Source organism: Aethalodelphis obliquidens, unplaced genomic scaffold (assembly GCF_003676395.1).
Source record: "Aethalodelphis obliquidens isolate GAN/ISIS:26980383/991018 unplaced genomic scaffold, ASM367639v1 scaffold17, whole genome shotgun sequence".
NCBI lineage: Eukaryota > Metazoa > Chordata > Mammalia > Artiodactyla > Delphinidae > Aethalodelphis > Aethalodelphis obliquidens.
The window spans coordinates 23,935,047-23,962,185 of NW_020837961.1; the positions used below are offsets into that span (position 1 = coordinate 23,935,047).

The following is a 27,139-nucleotide window of genomic DNA, read 5'->3' on the forward strand; positions in this document are numbered from 1 at the left end:
GTTTTAGTATAACTGTGCATATATACATATATATATGTATATATGTACATGTGTTTACGTGCGTATGTATATAGGTCAAAGATTTTTATCAGTAATTCTTACTGACTCAATCATCAAGAAAAGAGAAACAGAAATAAACTATGAGATTTGCATTGGTAGAATAATTGAGTTCATAAAAACATTTAATGTAAAAATTTCCTTTCAAAATATAGATGAGGCTCCATTAAACAAAATATTCCGCTACAACAAGATATACAATCAGGTAAGAGTAGACACCAACTAAATAAGTAATCAGTATGTTAAATGCTGCTAAGTGCTTTGGGGGAAAAAAAGGTAGGAAAAAATTAGTTTTGAGACCTAGGATCAAATAATAAAAAATGGGATGAAGGAAGATGCCTTTTTCAATAAAGAATTAAATGTGATGAGACAGCAAACCATAGGCTATTTAGTATTGCAAGCAGAAGGGACAGCAAGTGCAAAGACCCAGGGGTAGGCAAGAGGCTGGACAAGTTGATGGCAAGTTGAGTGGGTGATGAGGTGAGAGGCTACCTGTACTCTTCTGTCGTATAATTCCTCCTCCTTAATAAATCAATCTCTAGTCTTTAGGACAATCTCCAAATCTATACCCTTAAATGCATCAATATTTAAGAGACTCTAAGTATTTAGAGTCTGGACTAAACAAGCACCCTAATTTCTAACACTTCAGGACTGATCAATATGAACGTGAAGAGATCCAGGCACAGGAGCACAGTGCCTGGATATTACACACTATGCCCATCTGTCTTGCCATGATTATGTAGCATTCTTCCCTAAATGAAGCTTGGTCCTCCCTAAGCTAGACATGACACAAGTAAAAGGAAATCCTAATAATGCAAGAAAAAATTAATTAGAAAGGCTTCCATGTTCCAAGGGCTTCAATAATATAGTATAAAGAGGAAAACTGATCATTACAATGAGCACACCATCCCTGGTACACTTCTCCAGCTTACTAGCCTCTACTCCACACTTCGCCTACTTCACCTGCCAGCTGCCATCCCAGACCCAGCTGTTGCTAAAACTGCAGCAGCAACCAAAGGGCATCTGCTGGAAGTCCCCACACACCAAGTAAAGTTAATAAGCTACAACAAGCTAGTTATTCATTCTCCCTCAAAATTCCCCTATGCTCAATGACATGCCTTAATCATACTAGGCACCTGGAGAAAACCATGCAGCAGAATTTCCATCTGTGCAAAGTTAATTAGTCTATTCTAGGATTAAATTTACAATGGCAGACCCAGATTTTAATCTGACTCATTTCTTTCTTATGTAAAAATGGTAGTCAACCGAATTTTCAATCAGGATCTACAGTTTAATTCAAGAAGTGCTGGGAATTACAAATAGAGATATATTTAAGTGTTTAATAAAGAATTAGATATCCTGAGGCTTAATTTTATTTTTCTCTAGTTTCACAGTATGTGACACCATGAAGGGTACTTTCATACTCTCATACAAAAGGAATGATATACTTTTAGCTTCACCAAGAATGAAATAGGTCAGTTCTTATAAAATACAGAGTAAGCTTCTTAACATCACTGATAAAAACTAATATACGTTGGATGCTATACCTAGGAACTAGGCTGTGCATTCTACATGTTATCTCATTTAATTCTTATAAGTTCTCCACTTTAAAGAAATACTAATATATCCTCATTTTATACCTATAGAATTGAGGCCTCTTAGTGAATTTAGGTAACTTGCCCCAAGTTCAGTTAGTTGGCAGGAAGCCAAGAATGAAACCAGGTTAGGATGTCCACAGCCCAAGCTCTTAACCACTACCCTATATGTCTTAAGTGGAAAAGAAAAATAAGCTGCAGAGTCTAAGTTAAAAGGTGTTTATTCGCAACATAAACAAAGGCATTATCCAGAGCTGTTCACATACTTATACCCCAACTTGGGATTTTTATTATATAAAAAGAAAAGGAGGCGGCATTATCTAAGAAAGAAAACAATAAAAGAAAGTCAAGGAAATCAAAATGGCCGTTTTCATCACTGGATATGTAAGCAATTGACAAGTTAACCTTAAAATTTTAGAATATACACACATATAGGCAGGACCAAATCTATTTCAGAGATATGTGCATCACGATTACACAGAAATAGATGCTTAGCAAAAACAAACAAAGAAACAAACAAAATCAACTTTCAAAAGAAACGATCCTACAATAGAAATGAGATAAAATTAGTGGCAGGAAAAAAGAAATTTACTGCGTAAGTTTCTGTATTGCTGTATTTCAGGAATACCATAATACCTCAATATGTGAGGCTACTCCATGCAAAAGCATTTACTGAACTGTTTCTTTGCATGGCACTACAAAGATATTTTACGACTGAAATTTACTTACTTGCAACTGTCATCCTCTGAATCTGATATTTCACTGTTGTTTTCATCAGCTACTTCAGAGGTGTCTAGTCCCATCAAGATTTTACTAACATCAGTTTTAAATACCTTCTCATACAACAATTCATAAAGCAGAGCTGCAATTAACAAAAGAGAGATGTTACACAATATTAACTCATTTACGTTTTAACATAACATTGAGATTGCCCGGGCTTCCAAATCCTAACTAAACACCTGTAACACCTTACGAGCAATAACACAATTTAATCAGAAAGTTACCTAGATAGAGAGGAACTAGATTTCTGTCTTTGCAGTTAATTAGTTCAAAAATCATTATATAATATACTGACATTTTTAAAACTAACAATAACACAAAAAGGTATCACAACTTTGAACCAAGTATGATAAAATTAAACATGCACAGTGAGCAATGACTACATCCCACACACTGTGCTAAGCCTTTACATACCACCTTCATATTTAATGCCAGCACAGTGAAATGTTCTTATTCTAACTGTACACATGAAGAAACTGAGAACTAGAGATGTCACACAACCTGCCCAACCTGAAGAGGCTTGGATGGAAAACGTAAGGAACATTAAGATTGCTAGAAAGAAGATAACTTTTCATAATGGACTAAAGAGAAACCATTGTAAAATTTATTCTCAGCAGCCACTGAAGCATATTTAGACAACTTCTTTGCTTTAAAAAAAGAAGAAAAAAAACCAAATTCCAGAAAACACAGAAATATATATTACCAAACATTCAAAACCTACACATGGGAGTTCAGGATTCTCACTTTGAACCTTACCCAAACAAGTCCACGAAGAATTCATCGACAATGGTGCCCACCCCCCTAAACGAGTCCCCAAGAGAGACCCCCTTTCTCACAGACCACCTTGCATCCATCCCAATATCATCCGAACCACAGGTTCTGAGAAGTACAGGAAAGGTAGGCACCATGAGCTGTCCTTCCCAAAGCTGAAATGTCCAGATTTTGACTAGCTGGGACAGGTGGAGGACACAGCCCAGGATACAGACAGCTAGACTCCCATATCTCAAATAGATCAATTTAAAATTTTACATTACACATGTCTTTACTGGTCACCCCCAGCTAAAGAACAGAGGAAAAACGCCCATCACATGCCCAGCACCATGGCTTTGTATGAGTCATGTGCACTTTGTCATAATAGATGATAAAGGAGATAAAGTAAGAAGGCAGGAAGGAGCTACCACAGCAGTAATGCTCAACTGGGGAAGGAAGGGGTATTTTATCCTCCCAGGAAATACTTGGCAAAATCCGGAGACATTTTTGGTTGTCACATGAGAGAGAGCGCGCTACTGGCATCTACAGAGTAGATACTACTAAACATCCTACAATGCACAAAACAACCCCCAAAACAAAGAATTATCCGGCCCAAAATATTAAGAGTGCCAAGGTCAAGAAACCCAGGTCTAGAGCCAAATACGATCAAATACTTGATTTCCTCTGTCATTTAGATTTTCAAGCTATACACTAACAGCTTTAAAAACACATACAAATCATTATTACTGAAATTAATTACTGCAAGAAAAAATAACTTTGTATTTACAAGCCAAACTCTAATCTATACTAGTGCCTTTTTTTTCCTACTGAAATAAGTTTTTATTATAGTATTAACATTTTTGGTAACCTAAGGATCTCAGAAATATATATTTACAACAAAACAGTGCATTTGCCCTGACTTGTTTGCACTAAGACTATAATGCTTAGGAAGAAAATTTCCTATATAAGCACAAGGGTGATTACTTACACTGACACACAGCAGAGCTCTCTTTATACTTTATGGGATAGACAATATCATAATGATTGCCATTTGAAAAACACAGTAATACCTGAAAGGGAAAAATAAAATACACTTTTCAGCCCTTCATATATGACATTTACATAGCAACTTACATCTCTAATATCTCTGAATTACTAATAAATAAATTTCCTAGTAGGAAGTGAATATTTTAGAAGTAACCTAAAGCTCCAATGTGGTCAACTATGGTACATCCATATGCTGAAATGTTACACAGCCAATGAATCAAAAGTTCCTAATGACTTGGGGAAATGCTTACGGGATCACAAAAATCACACACAATATATGAAAACAATGTTGATTTCAACTACCTAAAGATGAGGGTTGAAAGACTGTAAGAAAATATTCTAAAACCTTACTTTAAATAATGCTTATCTCTAAGAAGCAGAATCAAAGGTAAATTTTTTCTGCTTTACAGTTTTAAGTACCTTCTAAATAGTCAATCACTTATGTGTATTGTACGTGTATAGGTAAGTCTTATGTGTATTACCTTATGTGTATTAGCATAAGTCAATCACTTACGCTAAGAAAAATACACACTGATTTTGCTTAGATTACGTCATATTCCAAAAATTATACTGGAAAGGCCAGATCCAGAGCCAAGCACCTTGGAAACCTGTAAGTCCTTATAAAGTCTATTTCACTCAGTTCCCTGCCCCCTTACCACCATTTGCATGGTGATAAGACACTTCAACTTGGCCTGGATGATACCAAAACAAAGTTCTCTAATAATGAATCATGTTTTTGTCCCCTTTCTAGGCTTCACATCATTTTTCAGTTGTTTCTGCTTTGTGACTAAATAATAGCACCTTAGCCAGTAAATTATCTTTACAATGGGAAATACATCACAAGTACCAAAGTATTTGTGGATGCAATCGCAGAACCCATTTTCACAAGTTGTTTTTCTATTTAATGTTTATATTGATGTAAAACAGTAATAGTCTAATTAACCACATACACTAACATCTCAATTTTTTTTCTCTAGTAAAATGTTATGATAGAGTTCAACATAGTGATTTGTGGGAAAAAACAAATACAAAATAATGTAACTCATGGATGATTAATAGGAACTTAAAAAAACTCAAAAAGTCACTTAAAAATTATAGCTTAGGCAGTCAAGATGGCAACTGAGTGGTTCTTTTACTTAAATCCTTTAGAAACACTTAGAAAAATTCTTACCTTTTCAGGAAAATTATTTTCAGTTACTTGTGAAGGAGAAACATTTGGTTCCCGGTAAATTATAAAATCTTTCCTGAAAATAACACGTAGAAATTACTTCTGATGAAATATATTTCATGAATTGAGATTTAATCACTCATTCATTCATTCACTCAAGAGCCCAGTATACACCAAGCAATATTCTAGGCACTGGAAATAGAGCAGTGAACAAAAGATAGTAATGGAATAACTAAGCTGTAACATATAAAAGTATCCTCGTAAAAAAATTAAATTTTAAATGTAATTTGCATACATGTAACTTCAGATATAATTCTAAAAGTAGACCTCAAAACCAGAGGAATTGTGAAGATGATATTTATAAGGACATTTCAAAAAGAAAAAACAGAGCATTCACCGGCTCCGCTAATGGGCAAAAGTTGTAAAATTGACAATATAGCGTTTTGCCTTTGTTCTAGTGGCCATTCAATGCTACCAGCCTTCAGAGTAGGACATCATTTCTCTAGAAGGCTGATGGTAAGTGATATAGTTTATAGGCCTGGAAAAATTTTTATATTCCATTCCAAAAATATTTGGAAAATTAAAATCTCTATACATTGATACCTAAATGTCAAAATCTAACTGATGCAATTAAAAAAGCAGAACATTAGAAAAGATGCTTTTACAACCAAGGCATAAAACTGCTTTGCTATTTTAACAACTTGACTACAATGGAACATGTTAATTTCCCACTGACTTTATTTTTGTTTACCTACATTATTACAGTGCTCACCTGTACATAAGAGAAAGGGCACTTATTTCCACTTGTCCAACCCATTCCTGTATTGAACAAAAAAAGTTGGCACATAAATGTCTCCTACTTTTTACAATACCTTAATACATATCTTTATATGACATATCTAATTAGCTACAAAAGCTCATTAATATTGTTAGTATTATGAATACTATAAAAACATTTCTATAAAACAGGCTATAACATATACTAAAAAGCAGCTCAAGTTTCTGTCACAAAAATCCTTAGTAACAGAGCTAGAATAAGAGTTCCTATTGATGTGGCAAGATGACGGAGTAGTATCTCTAAGTTGAGAACTTGTTAAGGCAAAGACTCTGCCCTCCAACCTAGCACCCAGAACAGAGCCTAGCACATGATACGTGCCCAGAAAACGGGATGTGGACTCAAAGCAGAACTCAAGAATCAGGAAGGATGAAAAAGGGCAGGTCCTTTCTCTTCAGGATGATTGAAGGTACAAAGAAAGCAGTGCCCCAGCAATCACTTTAACATGTGGTAGAAGTTCTAGTACTAAAGGAGTCTCTTTTAAGTCCTTAAGCTTTTCAGAAGGAAAGGGCCAGTATAGATCAAAAATTTAAATATCCATATACTCTTTGACCCAGCAATTCAACTTGTATAAATCTATCCTAGGGAGTTCCCTGGCGGTCCACTGGTTAAGACTCTGTGCTTCCACTGCAGGGGGCACAGGTTTGATCCCTGGCCAGGGAACTAAGATCCTGCATGCTGTACAGCGCAGCCCAAAAGAAAAAAAAAATCTATCCTAAAGAAATATTTCATATGTCCACAAAAGTGTATATAAACAAGGATGTCCACTATAGCTATTTGTAATAGTTTTAAAAAAACTTTTTAAAGATAGCCCCACGATTCCACTAATAGATAAGCAATAATTAAATAATTTTACAGTTCATCCAAACTATGTATGGAAACATCATGCAATCATCAAAAAGAATGATGAACTGACTTGGAAAGATCACTCAGACTATTATGTGTAAAAAGTAAGTTGATGAAATAATCCTATTGTGCAAAACAAAAAATACATATATTCATAGAAAGAGGTCTGGAAGGATATATCCTAAGTTGACAGCGGAGACAGGAAGTTCAAGATGAGGGAAATGTAAAGATTTTCACTCTTCATTCTGTATTAAATCTTCCACCATGAGAATGTATTCCTAAACTACTTGTGAAATTAGTGAAGACTTAATACCAAGAGTTACTAAAAATAATGAGGTATGGTAAATGAATGCTGCTACTTTCTCCTTCAAAGAAAACAAATTTGAGATATGGAAAGATTTTAAGAGGATGGTTTGATCTCTCAGAAAAGGATCATCTTTCTCCCCAAAGACTCTGCACTTTAATAGTTCGCAAAAGTTGCCTCTGTTTTTCGAAATGCAATGGGTGCCATATATTGAAACAGACTCTTAAAATAGGCCTCTGCCTAACAATCCCAGCTTCTCATCGACTGCTACAAAAGATACCCTCTGGTATAGAGGAAACCCTTCCCTGAAACCAGCCTGCTTAGATCACAAACACAAGCTATATCCACTTTATGCAGAATCCACATATCCAATTTAGGAAATGGAAAACGATTCTACTAGTGTCAACACAATACCCCCTCTCAAATAATGTATCATTTTATAAATATTTAATCTTCAGAATAAATTCTGTTGTAGTCTGGTTAAGTACACACATCTATCATATGTGATATATGAATTATCTTCTTGTCTACTGTACCTTCTTGTCTTCTCTAACCAGGGTCAATTTTTAATTATTAAAAAAAAAAAATCTATGTTCTATCAGTATCTTCTACCTTAAGGCCATAATTTTATTTACTCAGCACTCTGTATGATGTTTAATCTACTTCCTCATTGTGGGTAAGAGCACATCGTGTCTACAAAATCTACTTTAACTCAAGAACTACACGGTATCAAAAAAACTAATTTAAATGTTCTTAAATAGTCATCAAAGCAAACTTTTGTTCCTCAAAAGACACTATTAAGAACACTAAAAGACAAGATACAAACCGGAAGAAAATACTGAAGAATATATATCCAGTACAGAATTTATACTCAATATAAAGTACTCTTATAATTCAATAAAACCAACATAATAAAAAAAAAGACAAAATCTATGAATAGACATTTCACCAACAAAGATATATGGATGGCAAATAAACACATGAAACGATTCCCAACATTACTAGAGAAATGCAGGTTAAGATCACAATGAGATACTACTATACAACCACCAACACAGCTACAATTTAAAAGGCTGAGCATACTGAGTGTTGAGGAAGATGTAGAGCAATTGGAATTCTCATATATTGCTAATGAGAAAGCAAAATGGCATAGCCACTTTGGAAAACAGATTGGCAATTTCTCATTAAGTTAAACATAAATTTACCATATGATCCAGCATTTCCACTCCCAGTAGTATCAATCCAAGAGAAAAGAAAACATGCCCACAGAAAGACTTGCAAGCAAATATTCTTAGCAGCTTTAATCATAACAGCCACAAACTGGAAAGAACTCAAATATCCATCAACTGGTAAACTGCTAAACAAACTGCAGTACATCCATACAGAGAATGACCACTCAGCAATAAAAAGGAACTACCGGGGCTTCCCTGGTGGCGCAGTGGTTGAGAGTCCACCTGCCGATGCAGGGGACACAGGTTCGGGCCCCGGTCCAGGAAGATCCCACATGCCGCGGAGCGGCTAGGCCCTTGAGCCACGGCCGCTGAGCCTGCGCATCCGGAGCCTCTGCTCCGCAACGGGAGAGGCCGCAACAGTGAGAGGCCCGCGTAACCGCAAAAAAGAAAAAAAAAAAGGAACTACCGATACACACAACACGGATGAATCTCAAAATGTTTCCATTATGCTAAGTGAAAGAAGCCAGCCATATAAGACTATAAACTATATCATTCCATTTTTTTTCGTCTAGAAAAGGCAAAACTTAATACATCAGTGGATATGGGGATGGGGGGATTAAGTGCAGAAGGAGGGCATGAGAAGCTTTGTGGAGTGATGGAAATGTCCTATACGATGTCTGTGGGCAGTCACACAACTGTATGCATCTGTCAAATTTCATCAGCTTAAAAATTTACCGTATGTCAATTTCACCTACGTAAAGCGGACAAAAATATATTCTTGCAAAAAGTCTGAGGCATTTTTCAAAATGTTCCACTGGTATTTTTAAGTAAAAGGAGAAAGATGCTTTCTCTGAGAATTGGATGAAGCAATGGAGTTTATCCATCAACTATATTTCTCTTTTCATTTCATACATTCCATATATCAGTGAGAAAGAGAAACAAAGGAAGACATAAATATTTATTGCTAATAATGAAGAACAAACGACTGTCCCGTTTGGTACCCGAAACACCTGGAGGAGGTTTGACCGGATTGGGGAGGGGTGCCCTAAGGGTAACAAATCTGGCTGGCCAGCACCCTGGGAAGGAAACACCTGTCCCACGTGCAAACACGTGCAAAATCGCAGCAACCTGCCCTCCCCGCTCCTGCAGACCCCACCCCAACAGTCTCAGTTCAGTTCACACTGCCTCATTTCCTCCCTCTGTCCCCTTCTCTCCACTCCCACTATGTCTCTGCTATCCTTTCTCGGACCCTCATAGCCCAAGAGCCTGAACTGCTGCACAAAGATGACTATAAAATGACACCGTGGGTTTTTTTTTTCTGATTAAAAATTAATGAACGGTCTTTGTTGTTTCCTTCATAATCTACAAAGGAAACAAAAATCACCAGTAGTACTACTACCTAGAGAGAACTGTTAACATTCTGGTGTTTAATCTTTCCTACCTGTTACATATAATGCAATACGGCTTTAACATGCACTCAACACACACAGACTAATCAATCAGGCACCCCAAATTGACAGGTAACCACAGGAAGTCCAAAAGCAACAAAATATACAATTCTTGCCTTCAAAGAGGCTTATAAACTAAGAGAAAAAAACCTACAAACTTCAGGAAAATGAATTTGTGTCCATTTTTGTGGGCAAAACTCAGTTTCAAAATCACGGAAATAAAAATGTAGTCTTGAGCGGATTTAGAGAAAAGATCTTCAGAGGGTATTTGTCACCAAAACTGGAGTAATACCATACTTATTTTCCTTTTTTTACACTTACTATAGTGTGCCCACTTCTCCGTGTATTAAACAATTTTTCAAAACCACTGGAACTAGTCTTCCTGCCTCTGGTCTCATCCACCTCCAAACTACCTTTACACAAGATTCTTTCATCCATCCATCCATCCAGTTAACAAAAACACCAGGCACTATTCTCACTTCAAAGCAGTGAACAAAACATAACTCACTTCCTGCCTCAAAAAACTTGAAAAACTTCCCAATGCCAGATTCCCAGGCCCCAGGCGCAGAGACTTTGATTTGGGTCTGGAATAGAGGCCAGGGATCTGCATTTTCCCTGATGCAATGGCCTGTAGGCGATGCTTTGAGAAATGCTGGCCTCAACTATCAGCTCCAAGCTAACGAGGCTGGCAGTGATGCTCTCCCGTGAGCTCACCGCAGCCTGCCCTCGGACATTTCTCACCACCTCCCACCTTCGCGTGCTCCGTGCGCCACACAAACCCAACCGCTTTCTTTATCTGTCTTGCGCACAATTTTCACTACCTGGAAATGCCCTTCACCCTAGGCATTTCTTATCCAGAAGCTCTTCAGTGTTCAAGTGCCCTCTTACTCTCAAACTCCTGCTTTGCCTACCCAGCCAGGAATAAAAGTGAATGCCTACAGCATCATACCTATACTTCTTATGACACATGTACCTTCTCACTGGTATGAGATGTTCCCTACTATAGGGAAACTCCTGAGAACAGCATCCAAATCCCAGTCACCTCTGCCTCCCGGGTGCCTGGCCATTCTTGGCCCACAACAAGCACTCAAATTAGAGTTAGGGAAGTGAAGGGAGACACCAAACATTGATCAAACACCCTATTCCTATGTTATTATTCCCTTTCCTCCCTCTCTGACTCCTTCTCTTAGCTTTTTCCTTTGGTAATGTCATTTTAAACTTAACAGCGATTACCTCCGGGGATTAGGGAACATTCTACATGGTATGCCATTAACATTTGGATTTTTACACAGAGAACATTAGTTTTGACAGCAGAAGAAAAAAAAAAGAAAAATTCTTTTAACTTCAAAATGACTGAGGAAGTGCTGGCAATGGGACCTGGTGGGAAAGTGCTGTCCTTTTACTCCCAACAGTTTCTTCCTACTTCTCACACTGACCATTTTATGGGGAATGGAACCTCCATAAAAGAAACTGTCTTCTCAGTTGCCTAGGGAAGCAATTAAATATTGCCCTGTCCACCAAGCCCCATACACATACCAACACTGCACCCTGGAAATCATCAGCACTGTTATTTTAGGTCTTTTATGCCATTATGACAGATAAAGAGAGCACGACTGTCCTTATTGAGGCAACAGTGCACAGTACACAGCTCCAACTGTCTTCCAATTAAATGCTGCATAAAACGTGCACCTAAGATAGTAAAAGTTTATAAGGAAACCCCTCCATACACTGTAATATTAATCTGTCGTAATGAATTTTGAATACATTATTTAACATCTAAAAAACAGAAATATGTCAGAAGATTACTGCATACCTGTGGATTTTCCAAACGCTTTAAATATTCTTCAAATGACCCTTCTATAAACTGCAAAAAGAGAAAAAAGTCTATTACAAATACATCGAAGCAAAAGTTAATCTCTTCACTGTGAATTACTGAATTTTTACACAAACCTTGGATACATCAATAATACTAAAATATATATATTATATATACACACATGCACAGATAAAATCTAATTATGAAAATACATACATCATTAAGAAAACATCATAAACATACAAAAGAATTTAAAGAAGGAAACACTGCCCGGAAACATTTCCTGGACAGGATCTGGATGGGCACAGGGACAGCATCATGAGGAAGTGGTGGAGAGCAAGCACTGTGTTGGGAAGACAGGAGCCACCTGGCCAGCAGGAGCAGGGCCACTCGGTGGGGTGAGTGCAGTGAGAGAGGAACTCAACTGCACACCTATTCACAGAGGGCCTGGGGCCCAGGCAGGACTATCAGACTTAGGGAGAAGACAGTTCAAGGTCCCAGCAGGTGACACTGTGAACAGAGAAATTACATGATAAAAGCAGCACTTAAAGACAAACCTGGTAATGGCCAATGCTTAGAAGATAATTAAAGACAGATGCACTAGCTAAGAAATATTAGTTTACTAATAGATATGAATATTCATTCTTAGGTCAGTTATACTAAAAACAAGGACGGGAACTAATAATGCTAAAGATCTTTTGAAGAATCAACAAGATTTTTCTAATATGGCCTGCTTCATTGTTACTTTAACATAAAAAAATTGAGTTTATTCAAGCTATATAATAATGTTTTTTGCTTTTCTCACAGCAATTCCACTAATTTAACTGAAAGATCTAAAAAGACATTTATCTGAAACACCAAATTCAATTTTATTTAAATTAGTCTCAGTTAATTTAACAAAGTGATACACTTAAAACCATTAAAATACACTCCCCGGTCTATAAAAATCTTTTAAATGCCAATGGATTTTTTTTTTTAATAATATCCCACTGTGTGAATGGACCACATTTTATTTTTCCATTCCTCAGCCCACACCATCTTTTTTTATTTATGTGTGTATATATATATATATATATTTTTTGGCTGTGTTGTGTCTTCGTTTCTGTGCGAGCGGGGGCCACTCTTCATCGCTGTGCATGGGCCTCTCACTATCGCAGCCTCTCTTGTTGCAGAGCACAGGCTCCAGACGTGCAGGCTCAGTAGTTGTGGCTCACGGGCCCAGTTGCTCCACTGCATGTGGGATCTTCCCAGACCAGGGCTCGAACCCGTGTCCCCTGCATTGGCAGGCAGATTCTCAACCACTGCACCACTAGGGAAGCCCCCCATGGATTTTTTTTAAGACGGAGATTAATTCCTTTATAGACTGTATACTGTCAAATTTCCAAAAAGTATCCTAAGGTTCAACACAGACTTGTAATAAAATAGCCACATATTTCAAATATCCCACCAATCAGAGGCTACTGTTCTGTATTAGTTGATTATCTATAGACTTAAAAAACATAAAACAACCCCACAGAACCATTTAAAGTTGCAAAAGACCTAAGCCGTGTTCTGACACAAGCCTTCATCCAATCTGAGATTCTCCTTTCTAATCAGCAAGTATTCATCTAGGCCCCAACTAACCATGGTCAGTAAAAAGGCACACCCTTCTTCCCATGAGAGTCTTTTCCAATTCTGGCCAATAGAAACTGTTAGAAGTATTCATTATAAGGAAAGCAAAACTTTCCCCCTTGGAACTTTCAACCTCGGATGGTAGAGCTAAATAAATATATGCAAAGCACTTAAAACAACGCCTCCTGGCAGACAGTAAATGCTCAACCAATGTTAGCAATTTCCACTGTTGTCAACAGCAGCCAATAACAGTAATAACTAATTCACCTGTAATTTCTTCAAATACTCAAGGACCACTCCACTCCCCTGCCCTCCTCTCTGCTATAATACTCTCTTATCTAGCCTCCACACTACCAGCTTTTTATTAATAAAACAAGTTTTCAAATCTCCTGATCAAGCAGGTACCTCTCCTTCCTGGAATATATTACTGTCCATCTTATAACATGGCACCCAGAAAAATGTCACCAGTAATAAAATTTTGCTTGAAAATAGGAACTCCAACCCAAGAACACATCTAAACACTATTTACCTATTAAGTCTTGGAATTGAGTTATATGCAAAGTGTCAATGTTCTTCTGGCAGTCAACGGGGGGAAAATACCACTGAAAGTTGTCAGATGATAATTCTAGTCATAAAACCAATAACTAGTAAATCCTATAAGGCTTTCAATGTAAAATGAAAATAGGTCACTGTGGCATTATTTCACAGCCTACTACACACTACTGAGAAAATTACAGTAAGTTGATATTCTGTTAACTACTAATTAACTATACTACATTCTATTAACTACTAATCATTATTTACATAATTACAATGCTTTGATAGGTAGTTCACAATGATGAACCCTGAAAATTAAAAATTTATAAATGCCTCCTGATAAAATCAAAGGCTCAACTCTAGCTATGCTCAGCATATTTCTTATACCCTAAGTGTGCAATTTTTACAATTTACATGGGGTCGCCAATCACGGAAAACTGTTAACCACAAGACCTTACTCCCTGATCACATCAGACAAAGCTCACTCCTAATACACAAGGGTCCTGCCTAAGTCATCCTTCCAGCCTCCACAGCTCAGTGACCCATCTGTCACAGAAGCTTTCTAAATGTCTGAATAAATGAATACCACAAAATGGCCTTAAAAAAAAAAAAATCACAGCTGTAACTGGATTTGAATTCCAAAAAGCAGTTTTTAAAAAAATTTTTATTTATTTTTGGCTGCAATGGGTCTTCGTTGCTGCATGCGGGCTTTCTCTAGTTGTAGTGAGCGGGGGCTACTCTTCGTTGCGGTTTGCGGGCTTCTCATTGCGGTGGCTTTTCTTGTTGTGGAGCACGGGCTCTAGGCACGCGGGCTTAAGTAGTTGTGGTGCACGGGCTTAGTTGCTCCACGGCATGTGGGATCTTCCTGGACCAGGGCTCGAACCCGTGTCCCCTGCCTTGGCAGGCGGATTCTTAACTACTGTGTCACCAGGGAAACCCAGCAGTTCTTTTTTATAAGGGTTATTTTCAAAACCTGTATTAAGATCCAACCCGTGAAATTCCCACTAGACCATTCTAAAGGCTAAAATGTAAATATAAGTCAACACACCATTACATGTTTAAAATTACAAATTACCGCTTCAAATTTCTCTCGGTTCTCTCGAAGATAATGAATACAGGCCATTCTGACTTCAACATGGCGAGACTGAGAGTGCAGCACCTGCAAAGGATAGAGCAGCACACTGTCAAGCACTTTGTTAGAAGATTCAAGCTACGACCTAGTGCCTTCTTTCACACCCAACATAACCTCACAACCAGCAGACATCCGCCTCCCTTTCCCTTACTATCATTTCTAGCTCTTTATTCGTTCCCACCTCTTCCACTAACCAGAGAGATGACACGACACATACAAACAGCAGTACTTAAGCCAGATGTCACTCTATAAAGAGCTTATTACCATTTCTCCTTTAAGTCACTGAAATTACTCCTTTGGGGAAATCTTTGCAAACTTAAGACGCTTTCCTCTCCTGGCCAGCCCTCTACTGTAACTTTGCTCTTCACAAAGCAAGGCTAACAGAATTCCTGCAATGCAGGGCTTAGCCTCATCCTATGCTTGTTGCAAAAGAGAACAAACAGGAAACTTCAACACAAATCGTCTTTGCAGCTTTATGCCCATAAGAGATAAATTTCTTTTTCCCGGTAATTTTGAACTATTTGCCTTATGTATAAATTTAAGTCCACCGTGGTTTCAGAAAAATTAAGGCACTCATTCTTAAATCCTTTAGCTGTCAGGCTTACATGATTCTTGAAAGAACATCCAGGGAGCAACACACAGGATGCAAACGTGCCCCTGTGTGCTGTCATCCCAACAGCCTTGAAACTTGCTCTTTTGCCCAAAATCTTAAAGCACCACCTGAAATAAGTCATACTACAAAGATGATCCAAATCCTCCCACTTTGTAGCCTCTGTTTTCTTCTGTTAAACAACTAGTTCAACAAAAGAATAACTTACTGGCATTTTGTCTCTTATAAAAGTCTAAAGCTTTGGTTTGAAACCCTCTGGCTTAACTACCATGCTAAAAAGAGATTTTTTTTTTTCTATAACTAGGTGTCTCAAACGAAGGTATTCCCGGTACTCTACAAGGTCAAGGTAGGAGAAAAAAAGCTGACATATAAAATAATCACATCTCAAACTACTCTCAAGGCCTCTTGAGAATTTCTATTATTATAAAGTAACTTTAAGAGTTAGAGTTCCAATTGAGTGATTCTCCCTTATGTTCAGGGTGAGCAGAGAATTCAGGAAAAGGGAAGCTCCAGCTGCACATTCTACAGGTCACTGTGGGCAACAGCCAGGGCTCATTTATACCCACAGAACCAAAGGCACAACTGTTTAGACAGCTAGCAGGTCCCTGCACACTGAGACACACTGAAGATGCACTAGCTGAGGTGAGCAATGAATTTGTCTTCAGCATACTAGCTGGTTTTTCAGCTTAACAGAGTATGCCGATATTGTTGTCTTGGGTACTACAAAAAAGCATCCTTACATATTCTAAGCTTCCAGCACTGGAAGGACTACCCAAATAGTAGTAGATTTGAGTAGTAGAAAAAATAACCACCACACAATGTTTTTGCCAATTCAACAAATGACAATTTAGCAACACTTCCTTCACGGAAGCTATGCTAGACACTATTATGAATCAACGTATTAGTCTGAGTAAACCACAGTGTCATCCGATCAGGCTTTCCTGCCATTAGTAAAGTGGAGCTAGTCTTAAAGCCATTTACCTAGCAACAGGTGGCAGACATAAGTGAATAAAGCTTATTTTCCACCAAAAACAATGACAGGCATATCTCTTGTTTTTTCTCCTCTTTTAACAAAGATTTTATTAGCACATGAAATCTGAACCTGTTACTCAGAAGCAAAACTCTCAGCAACTTCTGATCAAGTGCGGGGTGCCGGGGCTTTACAAAGCCAAGCACTGTTAAGAGAAGCAAGGTTAAATGACAACTGTTTAAAAAGCGTAATATTGTGCAAGTTCAAGGACACTCAGGAAGAATTCAAATGGTATGACAAATATCTTTGCAAATCATTGTATACATGAAAATAAGCTAGAAATAGGAGGCTTTCCAATCTTTACTTAGGGCAGACGGTGATAAACACGGAGAAAGGCCGAGAGGCACTGCTTCTCCAAGTCCTCTAAGAGCGCCCTATTTTTAGCTCTAGGGCCACAGAGCTGATTCAGGTCAGGCCTCCTGTAGGCCCACATCCAGAACTGTAAAAAGGGAAGAGCCTATCTAAATCAGGTAATTTGGAGGGAAAGACTCCTGCTAATTCAAGTCTCTCCCTCTCCATTCCCCCCGCCAAAGGCCGCCATTTAGATTACCTACTGTGACTCCTTGTTAGAAATTATAATTATTTTGATATTATTGGAGAAATCATTGGCAAAAAAGTAAATCCTCTGTACACATTTTTAAAGGGCAGCCTGAGGCTGCTGTCTGTTACTGTCCTCCGCCTCCCCCTGCAATGCACACACTGCCTTTGGCCATGAAGGCTATTACCTTTGGTCCTTGTCTACTGAAGAACTGAGCTGCCCCCAAGAGTCACAGTATTAAGCTTTCTAAAAGCTCAGTATACTAAAAGTCAGAATCACCTAATTGGAAGGGATAGTCCCTTATGCCTAACTTAAATCCCATCACAATAAGATACAATAATAATGTGTTAGCTGATGTTAGCAATGAGTTCTTAGTGTAACCAGCTAGCTCTTGTTCCTTTCTACTTAAAAATAGAGATTCTGTATAATCAAGTTTGCCAATTATCTACAGCATGTAGTACTGAAACCAGACACACCTTTCTGCTTCAACATAAACTAGGATGTAGATAATCCAACTCCAAATAAGCACCATACTTTCCTTATTTCTATTTGTTTCCCCCTCCTTCCTTACCAAATTCTTGCTAGAGCTAACAATATGTATCAATAAGGGACTGAATTCACTTCCACCTCTTCCTTCTGCTTCTGGAGGTGCTAAGGAGTCCAGGGAGGCTGAGGCAGAGGAAGCAGGACAGATGGAGATCCAGGAAACTCACGAATGGGACAGACTGTTTACCTTCTGATAGTAAAGACTGGGATGTGTTTGTGTGAACATATCCCAAAGCAACATTAGCACATCCTAAAATTCTAAAAATAAGAGACATCTATTGAACTAAAAAAGAGCTCGATTTGGGAAGCTTTGAGAAGAACGTTTGAATGACAATGCCTGCAACAAAATGCAAAGGTTTGGAGCTTTGCTAAATACATTTCTTGTTTAAAAAAAAAATGATGTTATGCTACTAATGTGAATACGAGGGCCTTTGGAAAATAAATGGCTGGTCTTTGGATATTGAAAAAAATAAGAACAGACTGGTCTATAGATGTTAAGTAAAACATTTACTCACAAATAGAAGTTGTGAAAGCTACTTAGCATTCAAAAAAGGTGAGAGAAAGAGAAACAGAAAAACTCCAAAGGCGGGGAGGAGACGGGAGGGGGTGGACCTTAGGCCAAAGGAAAGCAAACTGTGAACGGTAGGAAATACACACCAGGGCAGTAATGTGAAACTTTTGTCCAACTATTTCAACAGCTATTTTTCAATACAGGATGGGTTTTGCTGACTGCATACCTACCAACTACAGTATTATATAACAGGGAATAAGCTCTCTTACAAAAAAAAAGAAAAAAAATCAGAAACATCTTCCCAAGAACTGTGGTAGGAAGTGATTTTGACCATTAAGGGGGAAAAATTCGGCCAAGGGCCTAAAGAACTCCAGATATACCCTTCCTTCCTACTACCAACTCCAAAACAGACTTTATTTTTAAGTCAATTATTTTTAGTACACCTACACTGCCTTGCAGAGCATTAAAAAAAAGACTGGAATCTGCTCAAAGACAATTCTTTGCAAACATTCTACCTTTTCCAAAGTCTGGCTTTCCCAAACTGTACATTTTCCCCCTTCTGATTCAAGCTGACATCGGCGGGCTTGGCTACCCTCCGTTCCAAAGTCCAGCAACAGGAAAAAAAATCATGTTCCGCGAGTTAAGTCTGGTGCACCACCTCCTCTAGGAAACATTCGGTTTACTGGTGGGAACTCTGTGCTTATAAAACCAAGAGGAGGGGAAAAGAACATTTCGCCCTGTCGCCAGCCATGAAGCAAGGATACAAGGCTCTCCGCAGGCCTCACGGGCTGGCCTCAACTCATTACCTCTTCGCCAGGAGGAACGACACCCAGATAATTTACAGGTCTTTAAGTTTCGATTTAGAGCTTCCAGACCCGGAGCAGCGTCCGGTTCCGGCGCGACAATGGGCCGCTGTGAGGACGCCGGGGCCACGCGCAGCCCGGGAGGTAGGCGGCCCGGCCCGCCCGCCGCTTCCCACCCGGCCCCGCCGCCTCCCCGCGCCCGGCCCCCGCCCCATTACCTGCTCCGCCACGGCCCGGAACAGGCACGACCCGTCCTTGGCGACCAGTTTCCGATACAAGCCCAGTTTCCGCAGATAGGCGTCCATGGGCGTCGCGTCCTCCCGGGGCGCCGCACCGCCCTGGTCGCCGCCGTCTGGGGCGCCGACGGCCGCCTCCATGTTGCCGGTCGCGCTGCAGGCCCGGCGCGGCGCGGGCTAGCCCCACATGGCCGCGCCGCCGGCTCCTCGACGCCCCGGCCTGGGGCGGGCGGCGGCTCGGGCTCGGGCTGGGCACGCGGCGGCGGCTGCAGGCGGCGGCCCGAGGCAGCGGTCCGCGCGCATAGGGGAGCCCTGCCTAATGCATGGCCAGGCGCACGCGGCCACCTCCCGAGGGCCCACGCGCCCAGGGGCAACGGGGGAGAAATTCACGAAAACCCGAGAGCTAGGAGTCACTTCCCGGCGGCCTCGCCGCCCGGCTCAGCAACTGCGCCCGGGGGTCGCCGCCCGCACAAGTTTCCTTGTCCCGACCCGGCTGAGGCGAGGAAAGCCCTGCACCCGAGCGCGCGCGGAGCCGGCTCAGGTGAAGCGAGGCCTGCGGCCCCAACACCGGGAGCCGAGGAAGCCGAAAGAGAAAGACGCGGCCTTTCGTCTCCCCACCTCACAGGAGGGCGCCGGAGGGGCGGGGAGCGGGCGGGGGCGCCCAGCGGAGGGCAGCACGCTCGCAGCCCAGATTTTGTTTTCGCTTTCGGCCAGACAGCGGAGAGGACGGCGGGAGATGTAGTTTGGCCAGCGGCAGGAAGTCGGCTTGCGGCGGGCGGGGACGCGCGGCCGGCCTACCCGGGGGAGGCGCCCGGGAGGCACGGGGACTACAAGTCCCTACAGCGCGGCGCCGCCGCAGCCGCCCGGAGCTGGCTTCGAGCTTTCCGGGCACAGCGTCCGCGAGCAGGCCGAGGGTCTCAGCTAGCCGACGTGCAGCAACCTGCGCGCGCCGCCCCGCCCGGCCGTCCGCCCACTGCGCCGCGGGGCCGCGGGAAGTGCGCGTGCCCTGCGTGCGTGGAGTCGCCAGGGACACTGAGGCTGCTGGGTCGGCCCTTTGTGTATTTCCAAACAGAGGGCGCACCTGTCTGCTCCCCTCCCCGGCCTCTTCTCCTGGCGTTTCCATGGAGGTGGCTTTAACGGCTTAAACAGAAAATAGAGCTAATTGGCGAAGGCTCCTGGAACTGGCACCGTGCGGGGCGACACAGGCTGTCCATAAATCAACCGTGGCCTGCTGATTCCTATTAGAGATTAGATGTACAAGCTCGTGCACTATAGCAAGATGATGCCTTTGCCACAGACATTTTGGTTCACCGTGCCACTGTAGCTGCCCACCGCGGCACAAAGAGATGGTCGCCGGTCGGAAAAACTTAGATATTTTTTCTTGAAAAATTCATCTCGTAATTGCTTGATAACGTGCTGGACTTGCCCTGGGTTCCAGCAGTGCTTGCTGGAGGATTCCCGTTCAACTTCCCACCCTACGAAGTTGAATGACAATATATGCTTTAGAACCTAGAATTTATCCAGCATGTTTTTGTGACACCAGAATTTTATTTTTACTAAAGTACAACAGCATCTGGTGTCCTAATCATTTAAAGACATGGTTAACCATAAAATCTACTCCAGCCTTGAGGCCATGGTGTGCCAGGATGGGGCTGGGGGGACTGGAGAGTTTCTGTAGGTTTAGACATGTGGTCAGGCAGGCTCTGGAATGGGGGCAAGGCAGGCCAGATGGTGAGAGCCCAGTGCAAATTACCGAAAGTTCTATTTTAGAAATTTGTTTTTGGTACTTGGTGCAAACAATGACTCCCATATTCACTTTCCTTTGAACTTCTAAATTTGATTTCTTAAGGTTTAAAGATTCAATATCCGATTTTTTGTATTGGAGAATACAAAAAAGTATTCTAACCTAAATGAATTTTCTTGTCCCATTATTAAATTTTGTACATTTTGTAGAGAAATAAACACTTCAGAATCACTTTTAGAAAAATCTAGTTTCAAGTCAAACCTGTTGCTTTTCTTTCTTTAAAAATATATACATTGCATATACTTTTCATTCCACTCAAAAAGAATTATGCAGTATTGCTACTACCTACAACATGGCTTGCTTTTCTTTTTTTTTTAAATATGGCTTGCCTTATAAACCCACAGAGGAATTGAAAGTAAAGTAATATCTAAACTATAGAGCTTAAATATTGAATTCTTAAAATGAGATTCTGTAGTATTAATAAGCAACAGACTTTCTGATATGCCAAAAGAAAGCTATGCCTTTCCTAATATTTGTTACTATTCCTTCAGTAAGAATTCTGAAGCTTATCTCATATTCAATATGTATTTATGGGAAATCTACTGTGTCTAGCATGCTAAGATTGCACTGCTAATTATCTTGAGGATATATTAGAAACATATTGACAGGGGCTTCACGTTTGAAAATTTATCAAACCTTACTTTGTAATTGAAATTTTCATGATTACATTTGCTCTAATTTTTTTAGAAGTCATTCAAAAAGCTTTGCTCATTTTTTATATGCACAATAATTTCATTTTGAGTGGCTAACAGTGTTTCAAGCATATTTTCCATTTTAAGCCTTATCCATATTTTAATCTTATTTAAATGTGCTTACATACATATATTTTTAATAACGTATGTAACATCACCATTTTCTAAAGCCCCCAAATTCCTTTGAAATACTTTGAAAAGGAAACCAAATACATCATTAACACTACAATGTCTCTATTTTCCATTGCAAAAATGTAATTCACTGATAATAGTATAATCAAATGGATATGATCATTTAAGTACTCTGGTTGGGGCTTCCCTAGTGGCACAGTGGTTGAGAGTCCACCTGCCAATGCAGGGAACACGGGTTCGAGCCCTGGTCCGGGAAGATCCCACATGCTACTGAGCAACTAAGCCCATGCACCACAACTACTGAGCCTCCATGCCACAACTACTGAGCCCACGTGCCACAACTACTGTAGCCTGTGCACCTAGAGCCCGTGCTCCACAACAAGAGAAGCCACTGCAATGAGAAGTCCGAGCACGGCAACGGAGAGTAGCCCCCGCTCCCAGTAACTAGAGAAAGCCCGTGCGCAGCAACGAAGACCCAATGCAGCCAAAAATAAATTAATTAATTAATTTTAAAAAAAAGTAGTCTGGCTGGCCCTAAAGTTGACTTTTGATATTTTTTAAAATGAATTATTAAATACTAAGAAAACAGAGGCCTTTATCAGAATTCATCGCAATTCTTTGTTATCTTGTAAAAATGTGGTTTGTTATCAGAAGTATTAGAAGAATAACACATTTCCAGTCTTTTCTACACATGAGGTCTTGGCAAAATTACTTATTATCCTCACTCTTACTGAATGAGTGCAGAACAGCCTCACTCTAAACTGGCTGCTTTGGGTTCCAAAATTAGAAGTAAAACACCTGTTGTATCTGACCCTGGGTCTGTTTAAGGAAATCCTTTAGGTATTTTGAGACCTGATCCAAGACAGACCCTCTGTATGCCAAATCCCCAAATATAGCTCACTGTTTAGGCAATGTTAAAGGATCCTATGACTTTAAACTGGACCAATACTTACAGAAATTCACTTGCTTTCAAATTCACTTGTTGACATCAACCTCTGAAACTTTTCAAGAAACCACATCTGATTGACGATGTTCCCCTCTGAGGAAGCCATTTCTGATCAGCAAAAGTGAAGAACAGACATTTTAATCAAATATAACCTGAAGGATTCAACGCTCCTTAGAACCTAACGGAATTAAAGTCATCTTATGCAAATGTGTCGACTGTTTTTCTTGTACACAGTTAAATACCTCAAGTCCGTTTGTTTGCTCTGACACACTTTGGAGATAATTGTATCCGGTGGAATATTTTTGTTCTAAAAAATGGTAGATTTTCTGCAGATTTTTTTCCAATAACAGGTTAGGTGTTATGGTAGCCAGCCTCAAAGATGGCCCCCAATGACCCCTGCCTCCTGGTAGTCACACTCCTGTATAATTGCCTCCACCTTATAGCAAGATTGGTCTGCTTGATCAATAGAATAGAGCAAAAGTGATGGTACATCATGGCTGAAATTAGGTAATAAGAGACCCTTTTGGCATTTTGGTGTTCTCTTGCACTCCCTGTCTTGTGGGGGACTCTGGTGGAAGCTGGTTGCTATGGGTCCTGAACAGACTTACAGAGAAGTTCTCTTGGTGGGGAACTGGAGCCTCAGTCAACTGCCATGTGAGTCACTTTTGAAGTGAGTCCTCCAACCCAGTCAAGCTTTCAGACGACTGCAACCTCATGAGAAACCCTGAGCTGGAACCATCCAGCCAAAGTCTGAGATTCTTTTCTTTTTCCCTGACCGGGGATTGAACCCAGGCCCCGCCAGTGAACGCATGGAATCCTAACCACTGGACCACCAGGGAATTCCCCAGGTCTGAGATTCTTAATTCTGAGATTCTTGACCTCAGAAACTATGTGAGATAATAAATGTTTGTTGTGTTAAGCTCCTAAATTTTGGAATAATTGGTTATACAGCAATTAATAAGTATTACAGATATAACACTCCATTGTTTCTCTTTATTAGGTAGACATAGAACGTATGTCAATAATTCATTAAAATAACCACTAATTTAATATCCTTAATGGTTTTACTATTTTTCTAAGTTGCCAGTAAGTGGAATTTCTTTTTTAAATTTATAAAATCCTTTACAAAAATAGAAAAACCTAGGGGCTTCCCTGGTGGTGCAGTGGTTGAGAGTCCTCCTGCCGATGCAGGAGACACGGGTTCGTGCCCCGGTCCGGGAAGATCCCACATGCCGCGGAGCAGCTGGGCCCGTGAGCCATGGCCGCTGAGCCTGTCCGGAGCCTGTGCTCCGCAACGGGAGAGGCCACAACAGTGAGAGGCCCGCGTACTGCAAAAAAAAAAAAGAAAAACCTAAAATGTCTGGGCTTCATTGTCCCATAGCATTTTGGTTTGTTTTCTATAAAAATTAAAGTAATTAAATCCTACAAGAAACCTATTTTATGAAGAAAGACCTATTTCTTTCAGATCCTATGTGCTAGACACTGCTAACTGTCCTCCACTTTGCATTTCATTTCTCCTGAATATTAGCTGGATGGCCATGCACACATTTCCCAGCCTACCTTTGAACTAAATGTGACCATGTGACTAGTGTAGGCCAATGAGATGTGAGCAGAATTGATGAGTTTGGGACTTCCCTGGTGGTGCAGTGATTAAGAATCTGCCTGCCAATGCAGGGGACACAGGTTTGATCCCTGGTCTGGGAAGATCCCATGTGCCGTGGAGCAACTAAGCCCGTGCGCCACAACTACTGAGCCTGTGCTCTATAGCCTGTGAGCCAGAACTACTGAGCCTGCGTGCCACAACTACTGAAGCCCGCGTGCCTAGACTAGAGCGCGTGCTCCACGACAAGAGAAGCCCCCGCAATGAGAAGCCCGTGCACCGCAGCAATGAATAATAGCCCCCGCTCGCAGCAACTAGAGAAAGCCCGCACACGGCAACGAAGACCCAAAACAGCCAAAAATGAATTAATTAATTAATTTAAAAAAATAAAAATGTTTTAAAAAATTGATGAGTTTAACTTCCAGGTCATCTCCTTAAAGACGAAGGCTCCTGCCCTCAATAGTCTTTCCTGCTTCCTTTGGGCTCATTTGAAAACATGGTTGAAACAAAGCCAGCATTGATTACAAAGACAACACCCTAAGAGAACAGAGCAAGTAGATGAAGGAAACAGGGCCCCTGAATGCTTCAAGCCAATGAAGGCTTGAACTATTTTGTGAGAGAAAAATAAACTTATTTAACCAACCATTTTTTGTTGTTGTTCTTGTTACAGTTACTTTATGTATTCTAGCATATTTTTCTTTCAATATTAAATAGGTAGTGATATTTGGGGCCAAACAGAATTTATGTACAAGAGTTACTTCCTTAGTTGCACAGAACATTTTTTATTTTTCTGGAAAGTTCAGAAAATAACTTTTTTTCCTGAAAATTTGGGAATCCCAAATGTTGAAGGACTTCCATAAAGGTTTTCTGATGTTATTTCGGCCAATGACTTTCTTCATCACCAATCTGCATTCTCCTTCAGCTGCTACGTTGGCACCGTTGGCTACCTCCTCATTTTGAAACTCTCCTGGGCTTCAGGGGATGAACTAAGTAAGTGGAATCAAACTATAGTTTAGTTTCTCTTAGCAGCTGTCACTTCCTTGTGAGGTCAGCACATTGCCATGCCCAAACTTGAAAGACTAAAAATCTCACAGTAGACTAAGGCTCTTATACAAACAGCTAATGAGAGTCCACCATCTCTGCAAATAAACCCCACATATTTCCAGCCTTTTACCCCTCTTTCCACTACCATCTCTCGACTCCCACCCTGAGAAAACTCACAAAGTTGCCTTACAAGGAATTGACTTTAGTTCCCCAGTGTGGGATTGTAAACTCTTTGTAGGTTTATAGAATTTAAGATTATCTTGTATTTCCCAAGTGACTAAGAATGTATTTGCTTTTGGGTATTCAGATTAGCAATTCAATAAATATTCATTTAATATTTTCATGTATTTCCAATAAATCTCTCAATGAGAAAAATATTTACAATGAAGATGTATAATTATGGAAACTGTAGTTGTGGCATAAGTATTTGGCCAAGACTGTGTTTCAGGTTATACATCATATTTTCCTTTATAAAGAAAGAATTGAAGATAATGTAAATGTTCAACAGTAGCAAATTGATTAACTACATTTTAATATGCACAAACAGGGGACTTCCCTGGTGGCGTAGTGGTTAAGAATCCATTTGCTAATGCAGGGGACACAGGTTCAATCCCTGGTCCGGGAAGATCCCACATGCCACGGAGCAACTAAGCCTGTGCATCACAACTACTGAGCCCACGTGCCGCAACTACTGAAGCCCACACACCTAGAGCCCGTGCTCCGCAACAAGAGAAGCCACCAAAATGAGAAGCCCGCGCACCGTTAACGAAGAGTAGCTCCCGCTCACCGCAACTAGAGAAAGCCCACGGGCAGCAACAAAGACCCAACGCAGCCAAAAAAAAAGCACAATTAGAATACTACTGATCCTTTTCATGATGTGTGTGTGTGTGTCTGTGTGTACATTGATCACAATCACCCAGATAACTTCTGAAAACTACAGATCACTGGTATTGAAGGGAGAGGATGGGGATAAATGAATCAAAGATTGGGCCATGAGATAATTATTGTTGCCATTAGGTGAGGTATATATGGGTGCTCATTATACTATTCCTTCCACTTTGCACACGTTTGAAATGTTCTATAATAAAAAAGGTTAGTTTTCTGAATCCCACTCCAGTTTTCTTGAATCAGAATAACAAGGCATAGGGCAGAGGAATCTGTGTTTTTTTTGTTTTTTTTTTTTTTTGGTTTTTTTGCGGTATGCGGGCCTCTCACTGTTGTGGCCTCTCCCGTTGCGGAGCACAGGCTCCGGACGCACAGGCTCAGCGGCCATGGCTCACGGGCCCAGCCGCTCCGCGGCATGTGGGATCTTCCCGGACCGGGGCACGAACCCGTGTCCACCTGCATCGGCAGGCGGACTCTCAACCACTGTGCCACCAGGAAAGCCCCCCTGCCACAAATTTTTGATTTGTGAAAAATACAATATCTGTAAAGCGCAATAAAGGAAAGCACAATAAAATGAGGTATGCCTGTAATACCATTAGATAAAGACATATAAAGACAAAATTATATTGCTTAAGATGACTGCAATGTAAAATACCAATACTTT

At 40.4% G+C, this 27,139-nt stretch overlaps 1 protein-coding gene across 7 annotated transcripts in view; it reads right to left on the reverse strand.

Annotated features, from left to right (window-relative positions):
* The window catches only part of OTUD4 (OTU deubiquitinase 4), a 60,040-nt gene that overhangs the window by 22,147 nt on the left and 10,754 nt on the right, over positions 1-27,139 (reverse strand). The window contains exons 1-7 of one of the 7 annotated variants that reach the window (XM_027117091.1): positions 22,954-23,114; positions 15,015-15,125; positions 11,816-11,866; positions 6,170-6,216; positions 5,401-5,473; positions 4,171-4,252; positions 2,382-2,514 (exon numbers count right to left, since the gene is read on the reverse strand). In XM_027117091.1, coding sequence (XP_026972892.1) covers positions 2,382-2,514; positions 4,171-4,252; positions 5,401-5,473; positions 6,170-6,216; positions 11,816-11,866; positions 15,015-15,089 — 461 coding nt within the window. In that variant the 5' untranslated portion in view covers positions 15,090-15,125; positions 22,954-23,114. Of the gene's footprint in view, positions 1-2,381; positions 2,515-4,170; positions 4,253-5,400; positions 5,474-6,169; positions 6,217-11,815; positions 11,867-15,014; positions 15,126-19,354; positions 20,043-22,953; positions 23,115-27,139 lie in introns of those variants that run through there. The other 6 variants (XM_027117092.1, XM_027117088.1, XM_027117086.1 and 3 more) reach the window with 6 other exon arrangements.